This window comes from Capricornis sumatraensis, chromosome 7 (genome assembly GCF_032405125.1).
Source record: "Capricornis sumatraensis isolate serow.1 chromosome 7, serow.2, whole genome shotgun sequence".
Taxonomy (NCBI): domain Eukaryota; kingdom Metazoa; phylum Chordata; class Mammalia; order Artiodactyla; family Bovidae; genus Capricornis; species Capricornis sumatraensis.
Window position 1 is genome coordinate 46,856,535 of NC_091075.1, and position 17,277 is coordinate 46,873,811.

The window sequence follows — 17,277 nt, forward strand, 5'->3', positions numbered from 1 at the left end:
TGGTTCCTCCACACTACTCATTCTTTTAAAGGACTCCTCCATAACTTTAATAAGGAAGCGAGAACAGGATGAGTGGGACTACGGGCAGCGCACTGGGTTAGCCTCACCTCCCCATGTTACAGATGATGAAACGGAGGCACAGGCACATCCTTAGGAAAGTGACACCGCTGGGACTCTGCAGCCTGAGTGGGTAACTGCTACCCCACCTGCGTCTCACCTCTCACAGGTGTGGAAGCACGGTCCTGGAGAAAACATTATGCATTTTTGCAAGGTGTCCATTTCTATCTTAGACATTCAGCAAAAGTAAATCAAGAGCTGAGGAAATCAGGGGAGAGCAAAGGGCATCTCAAGAAAGAGACCATTGTACACCTCGCCAAACAAGCTATTTTCTGTCTACTTTTTATTCCCCTGCTCTGCCCTGAAGGTCACTTGCTACGTCTGCACAACTCAGTGAAGTCACAAAAAGGAATACTTGGCCCAGGAACGGGGCTGGGGAGGGACTGCGGGGAGGGGACAGAGCTGGGGGAGGTGAGGCAATTCCACAACAAGGACTGCCTGGCCGGCTTCCCTGCCTAAACCAGCCCAATGACCTTCTTTCCTCAGTGACCACTCCCCCTGGAGGCTGCCCTGCTCAGTCACAAACAGCCCGGGAGTTGCCCGCATTCCTGTGACCAGCTGGTGAGGTGCTGCTCCTTGGGTCCCAGGTGAGAGAGCGCTCTTTGAAGAGCTGGAGAGGTGGGTGTGAAGTCGAGGTTCATTTCACTCTTCTCAGAGTGTGCTTACCGAGTCTGAAACTGGGACAGGGCATCCAGCCTCTTCTAGGAAAAGGATTTGAACATTTTCACGGGAAAAAATGCACTTCTTAACAGAGCCCAGCTGCTCTGAAGGGGAGGAGGAGGGCGGTGGTGAGAGAGCTCAGGAAGGCAATGGGCGGGGGCAGGAAGTGACTGTTTGGGGATCCGTTAATGCCCATTCATCAGAGAAGGCAATGGCACCCCACTCCAGTACTCTTGCCTGGAGAACCCCATGGACAGAGGAGCTTGGTAGGCTGCAGTCCATGGGGTCGCGAAGAGTCGTACACGACTGAGCAACTTCACTTTCACTTTTCACTTTCACGCACTGGAGAAGGAAATGGCAACCCACTCCAGTATTCTTGCCTGGAGAATCCCAGGGATGGTGGAGCCTGGCGGGCTGCCATCTATGGGGTCGCACAGAGTCAGACACGACTGAAGCGACTTAGCAGCAGTAGCAGCAGCAGTAATGCCCATTCAAGAGGACCTCAGCATCCTCTGGGTTAGAGAAGAGAGAGATGTGGCGTGAGGAAGGTAGATGTTTCCGGATGTTGCCTGGCGTGGCTGGCGAGGAAAAGCCATCTGCTTAGGAGAGGCACAAAGGGAGGACCCCGCAGGCTCAGACTCACAGGTGGGACCCCATCTCATAGGGCACCCAGGCATTAGAAGACCCTGGAGTCTTTGAGGGGTCGGGGGTAAACAGTTTTCCCAAACCCAAACCCAGGAAGGAGGTACCAGCTTGGTAGCTTGCTTTGTTCCCTGATAACTTTGTTCTCCCCTCCGGACCAAGCAAGCCCTTCTGAAACTGCTTGGTCATCCACAGCTCAAACTGAGAGACTGAGAAGGGTGAGCCTTCTGTGAGCTGACCTGGAGGGCTGGAAGTGAAAAGCTTAAGACCCAAGGAGTTTTACTTGGGGTTTAAGAAGAATTCTCTTTTATTTAAGAGGGCTTCCCTGGTGGCTCAGAAAGTAAAGAATCCACCTGCAACGCAGGAGACTCAGGTTCGATCCCTGGGTAGGGAAGATCCCCTGGAGAAGGGAAAGGCAACCCACTCCAGTATTCTTCCCAGGAGAATTCCATGGACAGAGGAGTCTGGTGGCCTACAGCCCATGGACTTGCAAATAGTCGGACACGACTAAGCGACACACACACACACACACACACACACACACACACACACACACACACACACACACACACACACTCACATTCTCTCTCTCTCTTTTTAAGACAAAAACATCTCCTTCAAGTGTTAAATATGACCCAAGCATTTTTGGAAAAGAAAGCTTTGTGGACAGGTCCAAAACAACCCGTTTTTGCTGTATGCTTTCAATGAAAAACCTTCCAGTTGGCAGAGCCCGACTGAGGGGTAGGACCAGCTCAAAAGGACAGGGGTGGTCGGTAGTGATGGAGAGCTTGAGGCCAAGATGTGGCCTCAGGGATAGCCCTCTATTCCCGCCCCTGCTCCCTGGGGCTTTACCATAGTAACCTGGCCAAGTCAGAACTGCTTCCCTTGATGTCACTTTCTGGACCTCTCCTCCTACCTGTCACTCCTTCTCAGAGCCTTTCCTGGCCACCTCCTCCCACAGCTTCAATAGCATCTTTCAGTGAATAGTCCTGAAATCCTTATCAGCAGTTTTTCTCTGATAGCTAACAGCTGCCACTTACTGGGAATGTTCTATGTACCAGGCTCTGGGTTAATTGCCTCTGATGAGAGCTATACAGTGTGGTGCCTAAACCTTGGGCTTGGGGCAGACCACACCCCTTCACATCCTGCCTCGGCTATTATTGAATGTGTAACTCTGGGAGATAGTGGAGGACAGAGGAGCCTGGTGTGCTACAGTTTATGGGGTCACAAAGAGTTGGACATGACTTAGCTGTCTGTACAACATTCACCTTTTTGTGCCTCAGTTTCTCTGTGCTCTAGAATGGGGGTAACAATGCAACCACCCCAGAGGGTTCTTGGGAGGCTACATGAATTAACATTTGCAAAGTATTTTCAGTAGTGCCTGTCGTGCGTTCAGTAAATGTTAGCAATTCTAATTGTGTCTTTCAAGCATCACAGCAAGTCTCTAAGGTAAGTATGATTATCTCTATTTGCATATAAGAAAACAAGGCTCAGAGAGGAGGGTGAGCCCAACTAGACTCTGCAGTCCAGCACTTTGTCTGGTACTCTGTAACAAAAATAACAAGTATGCTAACTCTAAGGGAGTAAGTGAAGCGGCAGAGTCAGGCTTCAGATCCAGTGAGTTCTGGAATCCATGATGTTAATCACCACACTAGATTGTCTTTCTGTAATGATTATGGAAGGAATAAACACTCAATCCCAGATTTTAACTTTAAAATGGCATCTGCTTTGGGGTTGGAGAAGGCCTTTGACAATGCAGTTGACCCTCAAACCAGCTCTTTAGAGGCAGCATTGATCCCTGTGGGCAGGCTTTAAAATGTGAAAATGACCTGTCATCTCGTATCTCATTTAAACTTCCTAGTGATCCTTGGTGGTCTTACCAGCCTTATTTTATAGCTAAGGCAGAGTCAGAAATTTCTCCCACAGTACTGCAGTTAGTATATGTGTCTTGCTTTAAAATTCCTGGTTGGGTACCAGAGCTATAAATAAAATAAAACAAAATGAAGTAACTCATGCCCACTGAATCAGAATCTCTTAGGGTGTGGCCTGGGCATCTGAATTTTAAGATTCAGAATCTGATGTGTAGCCAGCAAACACTGAGAACCCTTCCCACTGACAGTGCCTCTTCCGAGGGCCAGAACTCCCATTCACAACCGTCTGCCCAACATCCCACCTGGGATCTTAGCCTTAGCAAGCTTGGGCGAAACTTGCCCTCTCTCCCTTCTTCTCAGGGCCTGGTACCACCATCCATCACCCAGTCTCCCCTGCTGGGAACTCAGTCATCCCCAGCTCCTCTTCTCCACTGCCAGTGGTACCCAAACCATGAATCCGTTTGAAGCACTCCTGAAACCGTGTTGCCTCCACTTTGGTAGTAGCCTTCATCATTTTTGGTTTGGATTGCTGCTACTGCCCCCTAATTCATCACCCTCTGCCTGTCTCCATTTCTCCCTGGGGTCTTCCCATCCCTGCTCCTCTGTCCTCTCCATTCCCTAAGTCTAGCCCACATCTTTTCTCCTGCCAGACTGAAAACCTATCTCAACACTCACTTTTCTGCTTAAAAACTTCTACCAGCACTAGCCTCCTTGGCTAATAACCATGCACTTTAGCAGAGCAAACCCAGCCCCTCCCTCCTTGGCCCAAAGCTCCCTCTTCAGCCTTGACTCCTCCTCCCTGGTGGCACAGGCTGCGTCCCAGCCACACTAAATTTCCCCCATGCCCCATACAAACTGTGTCCCTTCACAGCCTGTGAACACTCATGTTGTGCCTCCTGCCTGAAATGGGCTTCTGACCTGGCTTGGCTGAAAAGCTTCTACTTGTCCTGTGGGACCTTCAGAAGTCACCTCCTCTGGGAAGCCCTCCTAAAGTCCCTCATGGAGACGCGCACTGCTTATTCTGTCCTTCCCCTGCACAAAGCTCCATCTTCAGTCAGAGCATTGGAATGATCTGATGACACGTCTGTCTCTCAGTGAACTCCTCATTCCACATTCACATATTAAATGTCTCCTACTGCCAGATGCAGGCCCAGATGCTGGGGATACAGATGAATACAACTGCGTTTCTGGCTTCAAGTCTACAGAACATGGCAGAGAGGAGGGGATGGGGCACTTCAGGGAGCACCCAGCAAGTGCAAGAAGCAGCGGCAGCAAGCCTTATGCTGACTGTCTAAGAGGAGGCAGAAAAAGAGTGGCAGGAGATGAGGGGGCAGAGATGCTGAGAGGGAGGAGATCTGGAAGGGCCAGGAGAGCCTCCCTCAGGTAGCCTGAGACAACCCCCTGTTGTGCTTAGCGGCTCTTCTGTGTCCGACTATTTATGACTCCATGGACGGTAGTCCACCAGACTCCTCTGTCCATGGGGATTCTCCAGGCAAGAGTACTGAGTGGGATGCCATGCCCTCCTTCAGGGGTTCTTCCCAACCCATGGATGGAACCCAGGTCTCCCACATTGCAGGCGAATTCTTTACAGTCTGAGCCACCAGGGAAGCCCACCCCTAGGCCAATGTCCTGGACTCACATTGCTATGGAGACGGTAGTTGGGAGGATCACTGTAAGACTTGTGGCTCAGAAAGATCCCTGTGAGCTTCTTGTGATTATTCCTCATCCATCTTTACAACGGCAGCACCTAGCCCAGTTTCTGGAATACAGCAGGCCCTGGAGAGACAGGGGCCAAAAGAACAACAACAAAAAAAGCATGCTGGGCAAGAAAGCCCCTCAGCAGGAAGGGTCTGGAGTCAAGGACACCGGGGGGTCTGGGATTCCAGGTTTGCAGCGACTAAGCCTCGTTCCGCCCCGCCCCCTGGGGGTGCCCACAGGTGCTCGACTCGCCATGCCGGCGCTGCTCTGTGCCTCTCTGCTCCTGGTGGCCTGTGCCTCGGCCGCCTCGGCCGACCAGGTTCAGCAGCAGATGGGCTCCAACACGGAGGAGCAGATCCGCGACATGCACGCCAAGGTGACGGAGATCTGGCAGGAGATGATGCAGCGGCAGGCGGCGGCCATCGACCCGGACGCGGCGCTCCATGCGGTCTGCCGGGTGCTGCCGTCGGCCACGCTGGAGGCGGAGCAGCCCCGGGTCAGCGGCCTCGTGCTCTTCCGGCAGCTCCGGCCTGGCGCCCTGCTGGAGGCCTTCTTCCACCTTGAGGGCTTCCCGAACGAGCACAACGGCACAAGCCGCGCCATCCACGTGCACCAGTTTGGGGACCTGAGCCAGGGCTGCGACTCCACCGGGCCGCACTACAACCCGATGTCCGTGCTGCACCCGCAGCACCCGGGCGACTTTGGCAACTTCGCCGTGCGCGATGGCCAGGTCTGGAAGTACCGCTCCAACCTGCCTGCCTCGCTCACCGGCCCGCACTCGATTGCGGGCCGTGCTGTGGTGGTCCACGCGGGCGAGGACGACCTGGGCCGCGGCGGCAATCAGGCCAGTCTGGAGAACGGTAACGCGGGACGCCGGCTTGCCTGCTGTGTGGTGGGTCTGTGCGGCCCCGGGCCCTGGGCGCACCAGGCGCAGGAGAACGCGGAGCGCAAGAAGCGGCGGCGCGAGAGCGAGTGTAAGGCCGTCTGAGCGCTCCACCTAGGTGGCCCTGAGCTCCGACCGCGCGCCGCAGACCCCTTCTATGCCCTCTGGGAGCCCTTCCATGCCCCGACTCCCCTGCAAGTGCCCTAGACCGCTCCACGCCCGGACTTCTTTCTCTCCAGGCTCCCGAGATCCCCTCCGTGTGCCTCAGCCCCCCACCCACCCTCTCTACGTACCCCAGTATCCCTGTATGCTGTGACCTCTCCCAAGGACCCCAGACCTTTCTACACCCTGACACTCCTCCAAGCGCCCAAGATGGTCTCTATGTGATCCAGGACCCCTTCTACGCGTCCTGGGGAACCCTGGGACCCCTCAACATCCTGATGCGTCTCCAAGGCCCACGATCCCCTCCTTGAGACCCCAAGCCACCTACCCCTTCACCTTGATTTTTCTTCTTCCCTTCCCGGAGACACTTTGTGCTCTGGAGCACCACTTCTGCCATGGCTAGGCTCTACCTGAAAATCCCCTTCACTTCGAGGTCTTCAACCACGCATATTGAGACATCCCCTTTTCATCCTGAGGGCACCCCGAGCTCTGAGGACCCCCCAGAGATACCGAAGTAAGCCCATGAACCTGAGGGTCTTCCAGACTCTCTGAGGTCCTTTTCCACCTTGACACTCCCGCCTTCACCGTGTGAGCCCTGAGATCCCTCTATGCCCTAAGCACCCACCTACCCCCACCTCCAACGGGCTCCTTCTAGGCACTCTGAGACCCCTCCAGAATTTGCCTAGCACCACTCCCCCACCTCTGCCCCCCAGCTTGTGCAGCCTGCACTTGGGTGCCTCTTCCAGGTGTCTCCAGGTATTCCCCCCTACCCCACCCCCCACTCCCTCAAGAAAGCAGCTCCTTTGGGGGTTGACAGTTTGTGTTGCACATTAAAAACTCAGCAAATCAGTATTTCATGGGGGCCTTGGTTACTTTTTCATTTTTTGATGCTTCTTCCTGGCTCAGCCATTTTGGGGGAATGGTAAAGATGTTTCCCAAGTCCCTGCAGGGCTTCTCTTTCTTCCCTGCCTAGCTCCTCTGCAAGGTTTAATCACCTATTGATCCTTATGCATTTGGGTGGAGCTCGCAAGAGGGAGGAAACCAAGATCACTTAGGGAAATGGGAAAACAAACAAAAAGACAGCTTCCTGGGCTACATCCCAGAGCTGTAGAATTCAAAGGGAGAGGACGAAATTTATTTGAAACAACCTTCCCAGTGATTCTGGGCTTCCCTGGTGGCTCAAACAGTAAAGAGTCTGACTCCAGTGCAGGAGACGTGGGTTCAAGCCCTGGGTTGGGAAGATCCCCCTGGAGAAGGGAATGGCTACCCGCTCCAGTATTCTTGCCTGAAGAATCCCCGTGGAGAGAGGAGCCTGGTGGGTTACAGTCCGTAGAGTTTGCAGGGACTGACATGACGGAGCAACTGGCACTTTCACTCCCAGTGATCCTGATGCTGGAGCCACTGGCCTGGCATGAGGGGTGCACCAACTTCCTGGGCTCTGTGGCCTTTCACACCTGCCTCTGTGTGAAGCCTGAGGTCCATATCCCAGATGGCGGAGACAGGGCCACTGCGGCAGTGTCACTGGGCAAGTTACAGGGAAGCTGGTGTTGATATCTGAAGTTGTCAAGCCTTCTCCACAACCAGGACAATGCTCTTCTTGACTTTTTTTTTTTTTGGCCATGCCATATGGCCTGTGGAATCTTAGTTCCGTGACCAAGGATCAAATCCTGGCCCCCTGCTTTGGAAGTGTGGAGCCGATCACTGGACCACTAGGGAAGTCCCTCTTCTTAACTTCTTGATTACAAAAACAGTTGGAAGCAGTGGGGTCTAAAGGTAGGTTGGTCTTAATCACGGCTTGATGGGGGAACGGTTCTGCCTCTCCTCTTGAAAATTATAATCTATACACAGACTAGATTGGTCCTGTGTATTCACTTTCATTTATTAATGAAAGTATACTAACTTTTCAGCTTCCTGGGATAGAGCCTCTTCCTAGCTGTGAGTTTTCCACCCTGGTTCTTTATAGGCAGCTTCTGTTTCTCTCAGACTCTTGAGGCAGTGAGTCAAACTGAACTTTAGCCAAAAACTCATCCCCAGCGGTTATTTTTACCTCTTATTAGGACTAACTTGTTATTTAAAAACCATTCCTTGAACCCAAGTGACAACTGGGAAGAAAGACTGTTGCCTGGTGAATTTGCTCCACCAGCTGGTTCTCACTGATTTTGAAACTGAACAGGACTCTGCGAGGCCTTCCCAGGGACAGACCCCTTGTGTTCCCATCCCCACATCCCCCAGTCTGCAGAAGAACTCTAGCCTGCTAGGCCTTCCCCGAGTTCTAGAGAGCAAACGAATCAGAGAATTGAGAAAATGCAGAAATAAAGGAAAACCATCAAGCAAGACAAAGTGAATGTTCAGTTATCAAATACTTATACATGTAAAATAGTTATATTTTGTTATATTTAAATAAATGTTTAGTTATAAAACAGTCAAGGACCTTTAGTTCCTCCTTAAGGGCTATAGAGAAGGTGAGCCATATCCTTAAGCCGTTTGGCAGACACTAAACCCCCTACCAGGTGAAAGAGGTTCATGGTGTGATGACCACAACTGTGTAGACCCCAGACCAGTTGGAACGAGAAGGTTGATGACTGAGATTCCTGAAACATCACCTTTGTCTTCATCACCAGCCAACCAGAAGGATGTCCTTGAGTGGCTCATGCACCCTGTGACCTTCTCCTTCATCTTAAAAAACCCTTCACTGAAAACCATCAGGGAGTTCGAGTCTTTTCAATGAGTGGTCCATTCTCGGTTGGCGCCACATTGGGTGCCCTTTCCATCACCACAACCCGGTGTCAGTAGGCTGGCTTTACTGAGTATCAGGCAAGCAGACCCCAGTTTGGTTTGGTAACAGTCTGAAATATTATTTTAAACTGTACAGATCGGCACTGATAAGGGATTAGTAAACCAAGTATTTAAATATCCTGATCTCAGATGCATTTGCCTATCCCCACAATTAAAAGTTATGAAAACAGGCAGCAATTACATAGGATCACAGAATGGGCAAGAATAAAAAGGCAGCACCCCATCCTTGACACTGCTGCCCAAATGACAGGTTAATTCAGGATTGTCAATGGAAGTTTGTACTTGTTTTGCAGAAGGGGCTGGTGCCTCTCATTGTTTATTTTCTGTCTTCGTCCATTCGGGCTGCTATCACAAAATACTGCAGCCTGGCTTGCCAATAAACAATAGACCTTTATTTCTCACAGTTCTGGATGCTGGGAGTGCAAATCAGGGCACCAACATGGTGGATGAGAGCCTCTTTGGGACTCATAGCCTGCTTCTCACGTGGTGGAAGGGGTGAGGGATTTCTTTTGAGCCTTTTTAAAAGCACCAGTCTCATTCAAGAGTGTTGAAGAATTGATGCTTTTGAACTGTGGTGTTGAAGACTCTTGAGAGTCCCTTGGACTACAAGGAGCTCCAACTAGTCAATCCTAAAGGAGATCAATCCTGAATATTCACTGGAAGGACTGATGCTGAAGTTCCAATACTTTGGCCACCTGATTCGAAGAATTGACTCACTGGAAAAACCCTGATGCTGAGAAAGATTGAAGGCAGGAGAAGGGAATGACAGAAGATGAGATGACTGGATGGCATCACCTACTCAATGGACATGAGTTTGAGCAAACTCTGGTAGTTGGTGAAGGACAGTGAAGTCTGGCAGCTGCAGTCCATGGGATTGAAAAGAGTCAGACATGACTAAGTGACTGATCAGCAACAACAACTCATTCAAGAAGGTTCTCCCTTCATGACTTTGGGACACCCTACCAAAGGTCTCCCCTCTTAACACCATCATATTTGGGGCTAGGATTTCAACATGAATTTTGCAGAAAACACAAACATTCAGGCCACAGCACCTTCTGTTTTCGGTTTCTCTCTTCACTACCTTTGACTCCCCTAGACTGAAAAGATACCCTGGCAGACCTGCTTCATTTCTGTTCTGTCCATTCATGTACATCGGGTTGATGAACTGCTCTATGGGTTCCAGAGCCAAGAAACAAAGAAAGGAAATATTAGAGGGGCAGATTACAGTTCACTGTAAAGACAAGGAATGTGTATAGCACAGGCTCAGGTAGGAAGGCCTGTCTGGAACCCCCGCTGGACCACACTTATAAACTTTGTGACCTAAGTGAGTCACTTCACCTCTCTGGGCCTGAGTTCTCTCATCTGTAAAAGAAGATTATTACATTGGATTGTTGTGCTGAAAAATTGTTACTACTGAGAGGTGTATCAGTTCAGTTCAGTCGCTCAGTCGTGTCCGACTCTTTGCGACCCCATGAATTGTAGCACACCAGGCGTCCCCGTCTATCACCAACTCCTGGAGTTCACTCTGACTCACGTCCAGCCAGTTGGTGATGCCATCCAGCCATCTCATCCTCTGTCATCCCCTTTTCCTCCTGCCCCCAATCCCTCCCAGCATCAGAGTCTTTTACAATGAGTCAACTCTTCGCATGACGTGCCCAAAGTACTGGAGTTTCAGCTTCAGCATGATTCCTTCCAAAGAAATCCCAGGGCTGATCTCCTTCAGAATGGACTGGTTGGATCTCCTTGCAGTCCAAGGGACTCTCAAGAGTCTTCTCCAACACCACAGTTCAAAAGCATCACTTCTTTGGCACTCAACCTTCTTCACAGTCCAACTCTCACATCCATACATGACTACTGGAAAAACCATAGCCTTGACTAGATGGACCTTTGTTGGCAAAGTAATGTCTCTGCTTTTCAATATCCTATCTAGGTTGGTCATAACTTTCCTTCCAAGGAGTAAGCGTCTTTTAATTTCATGCCTGCAGTCACCATCTGCTGTGATTTTGGAGCCCCCCAAAATAAAGTCTGACACTGTTTCCACTGTTTCCCCATCTATTTCCCATGAAGTGATGGGACCAGATGCCATGATCTTCGTTTTCTCAATGTTGAGCTTTAAGCCAACTTTTTCACTCTCTTTCACTCTCATCAAGAGGCTTTTTAGTTCCTCTTCACTTTCTGCCATAAGGGTGGTGTCATCTGCATATCTGAGGTTATTGATATTTCTCCCGGCAATCTTGATTCCAGCTTGTGTTTCTTCCAGCCCAGCATTTCTCATGATGTACTCTGCATAGAAGTTAAATAAGCAGGGTGACAATATACAGCCTTGACGTACTCCTTTTCCTATTTGGAACCAGTCTGTTGGTCCATGTCCAGTTCTAACTGTTGCTTCCTGACCTGCGTACAGATTTCTCAAGAGGCAGGTCAGGCAGTCTGGTATTCTCATCTCTTTCAGAATTTTCCACAATTTATTGTGATCCATACAGTCAAAGGCTTTGGCATAGTCAATAAAGCAGAAATAGATGTTTTTCTGCAACTCTCTTGCTTTTTCCATGATCCAGCTGATGTTGGCAATTTGATCTCTGGTTGCTCTGCCTTTTCTAAGACCAGCTTGAATATCTGGAATTTCATGGTTCACGTATTGCTGAGGCCTGGCTTGGAGAATTTTGAGCATTACTTTACTAGCGTGTGAGATGAGTGCAATTGTGCGGTAGTTTGAGCATTCTTTGGCATTGCCTTTCTTTGGGATTGGAATGAAAACTGACCTTTTCCAGTCCTGTGGCCACTGCTGAGTTTTCCAAATTTGCTGGCATACTGAGTGCTGCACTTTCACAGCATCATCTTTCAGGATTTGAAATAGCTCAACTGGAATTCCATCACCTCCACTAGCTTTGTTTGTAGTGATGCTTTCTAAGGTGCACTTGACTTCACATTCCAGGATGTCTGGCTCTAGGTGAGTGATCACACCATCGTGATTATCTTGGTCATGAAGATCTTTTTGGTACAGTTCTTCTGTGTATTCTTGCCACCTCTTCTTAGTATCTTCTGCTTCTGTTGAGGGACCATTTCTGTCCCTTATTGAACCCATCTTTGCATGAAATGTTCCCTTGGTATTTCTAATTTTCTTGAAGAGATCTCTAGTCTTTCTCATTCTATTCTTTTCCTCTATTTCTCTGCATTGATCGCTGAAGAAGGCTTTCTTATCTCTTCTTGCTATTCTTTGGAACTCTGCATTCAGATGCTTATATCTTTCCTTTTCTCCTTTGCTTTTTGCTTTTTTGACAGCAGTTTTGCTTTTTTGCATTTCTTTTCCATGTGGATGGTCTTGATCCCTGTCTCCTGTACAATGTCACAAACCTCAGTCCATAGTTCATCAGGCACCCTATCTATCAGATCTAGGCCCTTAAATCTATTTCTCACTTCCACTGTATAATCATAAGGGATTTGATTTAGGTCATACCTGAATGGTCTAGCGGTTCTCCATACTCTCTTCAATTTAAGTCTGAATTTGGCAATAAGGAGTTCATGATCTGAGCCACAGTCAGCTCCTGGTCTTGTTTTTGTTGACTGTATAGAGCTTCTCCATCTTTGGCTGCAGAGAATATAATCAATCTGATTTCGGTGTTGACCATCTGGTGATGTCCATGTGTAGAGTCTTCTCTTGTGTTGTTGGAAGAGGGTGTTTGCGATGACCAGTGTATTTTCTTGGCAAAACTCTATTAGTCTTTGCCCTGCTTCATTCCACATTCCAAGGCCAAATTTGCCTGTTCCTCCAGGTGTTTCTTGACTTCCTACTTTTGCATTCCAGTCCCCTATAATGAAAAGGACATCTTTTTTGGGTGTTAGTTCTTAAAGGTCTTGTAGGTCTTCATAGAACCATTCAACTTCAGCTTCTTCAGTGTTACTATTTGGGGCATAGACTTGGATTACTGTGATATTGAATGGTTTGCCTTGGAAACGAACAGAGATCATTCTGTCATTTTTGAGACTGCATCCAAGTACTGCATTTGGGACTCTTTTGTTGACCATGATGGCTACTCCATTTCTTCTAAGGGATTCCTGCCCACAGTGGTAGCTATAATGGTCATCTGAGTTAAATTCACCCATTCCAGTCTATTTTAGTTCGCTGATTCCTAGAATGTTGACGTTCACTCTTGCCATCTCCTGTTTGACCACTTTCAATTTGCCTTGATTCATGGACCTAACATTCCAGGTTCCTATGCAATATGGCTCTTTACAGCACTGGACCTTGCTTCTATCACCAGTCACATCCACAGCTGGGTATTGCTTTTGCTTTGGCTCCATCCTTTCATTCTTTCTGGAGTTATTTCTCTGCTGATCTCCAGTAGCATATTGGGCACCTACTGACCCGGGGAGTTCCTCTTTCAGTATCCTATCATTTTGCCTTTTCATACTGTTCATGGGGTTCTCAAGGCAAGAATACTGAAGTGGTTTGCCATTCCCTTCTCCAGTGGACCACATTCTGTCAGACCTCTCCACCATGACCTGCCCATCTTGGGTGGCCCTACGGGCATGGCTTAGTTTCATTGAGTTAGACAAGGCATAGCGTTAAGGCCTAAGGATGTAATGAATGATTAATTAATAATAATAGCTTAAGGTCAGAAAAATAGTTAGCTAGTAATGGATTTGGAGAAGGCAATGGCAATCCACCCCAGTACTCTTGCCTGGAAAATCCCATGGATGGAGGAGCCTGGTGGGCTGCAGTCCATGGGGTGGCAAAGAGTCGGACACGACTGAGCAACTTCACTTTCACTTTTCACTTTCATGCATTGGAGAAGGAAATGGCAACCCACTCCAGTGTTCTTGCCTGGAGAATCCCGGGGACTGAGGAGCCTGGTGGGTTGCCGTCTATGGGGTCACACAGAATCGGACATGACTGAAGCGACTTAGCAGCAGCAGCAGCAATGGATTGGATGGGGGCTTCCCTGGTGGCACTAGTGGTAAAGAACCCACCTGCCAATGCAGGAGACACCGGAGACAAGGGTTCAATTTCTGGGTCAGGAAGATTCCCTGGAGGGCATGGCCACCCACTCCAGTATTCTTGCTTGGAGAATCCCATGGACAGAGGAGCCTGGTGGTCTACAGTTCATGGGATTGCAGAGTCAGATACAACTGAAGCGGTTTGGCACGCTCGCACAGTGGATTGAATGACCTTGAAATATAGTGAGGATTGTATCACTGGAAGGATTCAAGTAAAGGAAAGGCTGCTACCTCTTTGGTTTGGAAGAAGGAGTTCCACATCCATTAAGAGGCCAGCTGGGATGAATTCTGTGATCACAGCTCTAAATGAGGGAAAGACTGGCGGCCATAAGGGCAGGCATCTGGTTCCCGGCACAGAACCGGATATGTACAACCAAACCCGCCTACAGGACCCCACTTGGCCCCTTGTGGCTATTTTTACTCCTCTCCTCTTACAGATCTATTTTGTTAATCTCCTTATAGTTGCTGTTTTGACTTCCCAGCCAGCTTGCTAATCAGTTTGCCTATTTGACTCACAGGGTTTGCGTTTGTCACTGAGACTTAAACACACACTTGTTTTGATTTCTTTTTGTAAAATTAGAAGCGTTTGATGTAATGACTCTACCTAGACACAGCTGGTAAAGTGAGAATAATGCTCAAGTTTGCACAGTGTAAACACAATGTCGACAATAATTAGAAATGCTATCTTTAGATGTTTAGGATAAGCTTTTTCTCAGAATTGCAGTGCATTTTTTTCCAAGTGGGGCTTTTCAGTGCATGTATATACAGAAATACTAAAAACGTAAGAAAATAGAGCAAATCAGTGAGAGCTTTGGTCAACTTGAAAGATGGCAGGAAATAAACCAACTGATTTTAGATCTGGTGTTTTTGGCTGATTGCATAAAATCTTTACATTCTCCATATTTTTCACAACTAACATATGATCTAATAATTTTAGGTGACAGATTGCAAGTGATAAGCTGCTACAGTTTGCTAGAAACTATGCTCAGCCCAGGCTTGGCCTTCAGCGAGGGTGGGTGGGGGGGGATAATGAAAGTAATAAATATAATCAACCACCTACACTGGGAAAATTACATTTTAATTTCAGGTAACAAAAAATATATAGTTATGATACACGATGATGGTAGAATCCAATAAGAAAAGGTCTACACCTGAATAGAAGTTCTTCTTTCTTTAAATCAAACTACAAAACAGCAGCTGGTGTGCTTTTTTAAGTCTGTTGTTTTAAATTTAATAGGCTATCACTGGCCTTCGCTACGATCCCAAAACATATTCCTGGGCTCATATAGATTTCAGATAGCCATACTTGTCAGTATTATGCAAACTTTGCCTAAGCATCCGAAAAAAATCCTCCTTTAGTAGCGAGGCGATATGAAAAGTAAGGCAGCACATCCATATCTATCACTTTAAATTGCCATCACGCCGTGTCAACTTGTTTTGTTTTTGTGAGCAACCATAACATCGAGAGACGGGGCCTTCTTATTTTTCTGCTTCTCATTTCTAATTAGATTCACTGCCGAGCTCTCTACTGCATCTCTCTGCTCTTCAAATTTTTCTCTGTTCAGAAAGACATCTGGAAGACAAGGAGCATATAACAGCAGTGAGAGGAGGGGAACCCTTTGGCTTTTAGACATCCTAACTGAGCCGGGTGAAGGTACCCTCAATATTTCTAAGGAGGCACATTTGTTCCAAATGGAGGCTTCTACAATGAAAGCCAAGGGCAGGGGGGAAGTTGCTCAGATAGAGCCAAAGAGAAAAAGGGCACCAGCTCATGGGTCAACAGGAAATGATCCAGCCAGGAGAGCCCCCCACGTTTTGGAGGAAACCAAGAAGGGCAAAGGCATGCTGTGATTTGAAAGAGACAGAAAAAGATAACTCCAGTGAGCAAGCGGCTGGTCTTTGAAATTCTTTACAGAGAAGATTGGACTTCCATTTGGACCAATTCACATGGTGAACTGGGGTGCAAATGCTCCAATAGGGATAACACAGCCCCCAGTTCACTCCAACACATGAATGGCCGACACTTAGAACTCTTTTTAGAACTTCACCTCATGATGTGGTGTGTGTTTGGGACTGAGGGCAAAGAAAGAGGAACAGTAACAGGAAAATGAATTTAGCTTCCTGAAGACTACCAGCGGGGAGGAGGTTCCAGCAGGGGCTGAGCTGAATGCCATCAGAGGCTTCCTAGCTAGAGAGGCATCAGGAATAGATGTTCCAAGGGAAGAAGAAGGGGAGGGGGTAAGAGGTGGGCAGAGGAGGCACAGAAGAAGAGGATTAGGGGTGGGAAATGCCTGGTTTACAAAAGCCAACCCATTTCCATGAGCCTTCATTAGAAGAATGACAAACACATGTAAAAATCCACACCCAAAGGCTCAGGTACAGAGCAATCTCAAGAAATGCCATGTGTGCATTTCATTAAGAGACCTGCCAGCTCAGTTTCCATTTATCCAGACTGCTCTGCATTCTGCTGGCAACTGAGCTGGAAAAAAATAATGGAAGGACAGACATACTTGAAGAGGTAAACAGAGGTGGGAACATTCTAGCTACAAAATAGGACAGATGATGCAGAAGCCAGGGGAAGGGAGAGATGAGATGAGATTTTTCTTAACAAACAACAACTGCTCTTCTCTCCAACTCTACATTTGCCAGTAATGTAATATTGTGGTTTTTAAGAGAAAAAAATACAACAAGAACAGACATGTGTGGTTCAGAGACAATTCTGTTGGCAGCCTACTCGAATCTACTGCCAACTCTTCTACACTTCCCAAGACCTGATTTTGTTCCAGTGTTCACCCTTTTAGAGTCTCCATGTCCAGGGACAGGCTTCCTCAACAGACCTAAACCCATCACAGCAAATCCATCTTCCTTGCTAAGGACTGTTTAGACATAGGCATGTGATATGATCACATAGGCATGTGACAACTTGACCAATGAAATGTGGCAAGTCCTAGGTTGCATGAACGTTGTGCTCAGTTGCTCAGTTGTGTCTGACTTAGCAACCCCATGAACTGCAGCCTTCCAGGCTCTTCTGTCCATGGAATTTTCTGGGCAAGAATTCTGGAGTAGGATGCCATTTCCTCCTCCACGACATCTTCTCAACCCAGGGATCACACCTGTATCTCCTACACAGGGAGGCAGATTCTTTTACCACTGAGCTACCTTGGAAGCCCTGACAAGCATTGGGTTACTCGCTGTTAAAACACACACACACAACTTCCTTCTGCCTTTGGACAATATGGGAGAACAAGTGATGGCTGGTGCTGTTGCATGAGGTTGCATGCTGTTGCGTGGTGCTGTAGCATGACGAAGTATCTGCCACTGAGGCAGGCAGGGCAGCAAGACAGAAAATGAGTTCCTTGATAACTTTCTTGAATCAACCAGCCCTGGAATGCCCTACTTCCGAGTTCTTGTTATGCAATATAATTCATTTCCCTATAGTTTAAGTTTCTT

General features: G+C 48.2%; 1 protein-coding gene across 2 annotated transcripts; it reads left to right on the forward strand.

Moving 5' to 3' along the window:
- The first annotated feature begins 599 nt into the window (after positions 1-599).
- Positions 600-6,868, forward strand: SOD3 (superoxide dismutase 3). Of its 2 annotated transcripts, none has more exons than XM_068974902.1 (2): positions 600-704; positions 5,228-6,868. In XM_068974902.1, the coding sequence occupies exon 2, from the start codon at positions 5,242-5,244 to the stop codon at positions 5,974-5,976; it is 735 nt and encodes a 244-aa protein (XP_068831003.1). In that variant the 5' UTR covers positions 600-704; positions 5,228-5,241; the 3' UTR covers positions 5,977-6,868. The 2 variants fall into 2 exon arrangements, with proteins under 2 accessions (XP_068831003.1, XP_068831004.1); XM_068974903.1 differs by having other exon boundaries at positions 648-735.
- The last annotated feature ends 10,409 nt before the right edge of the window (positions 6,869-17,277 follow it).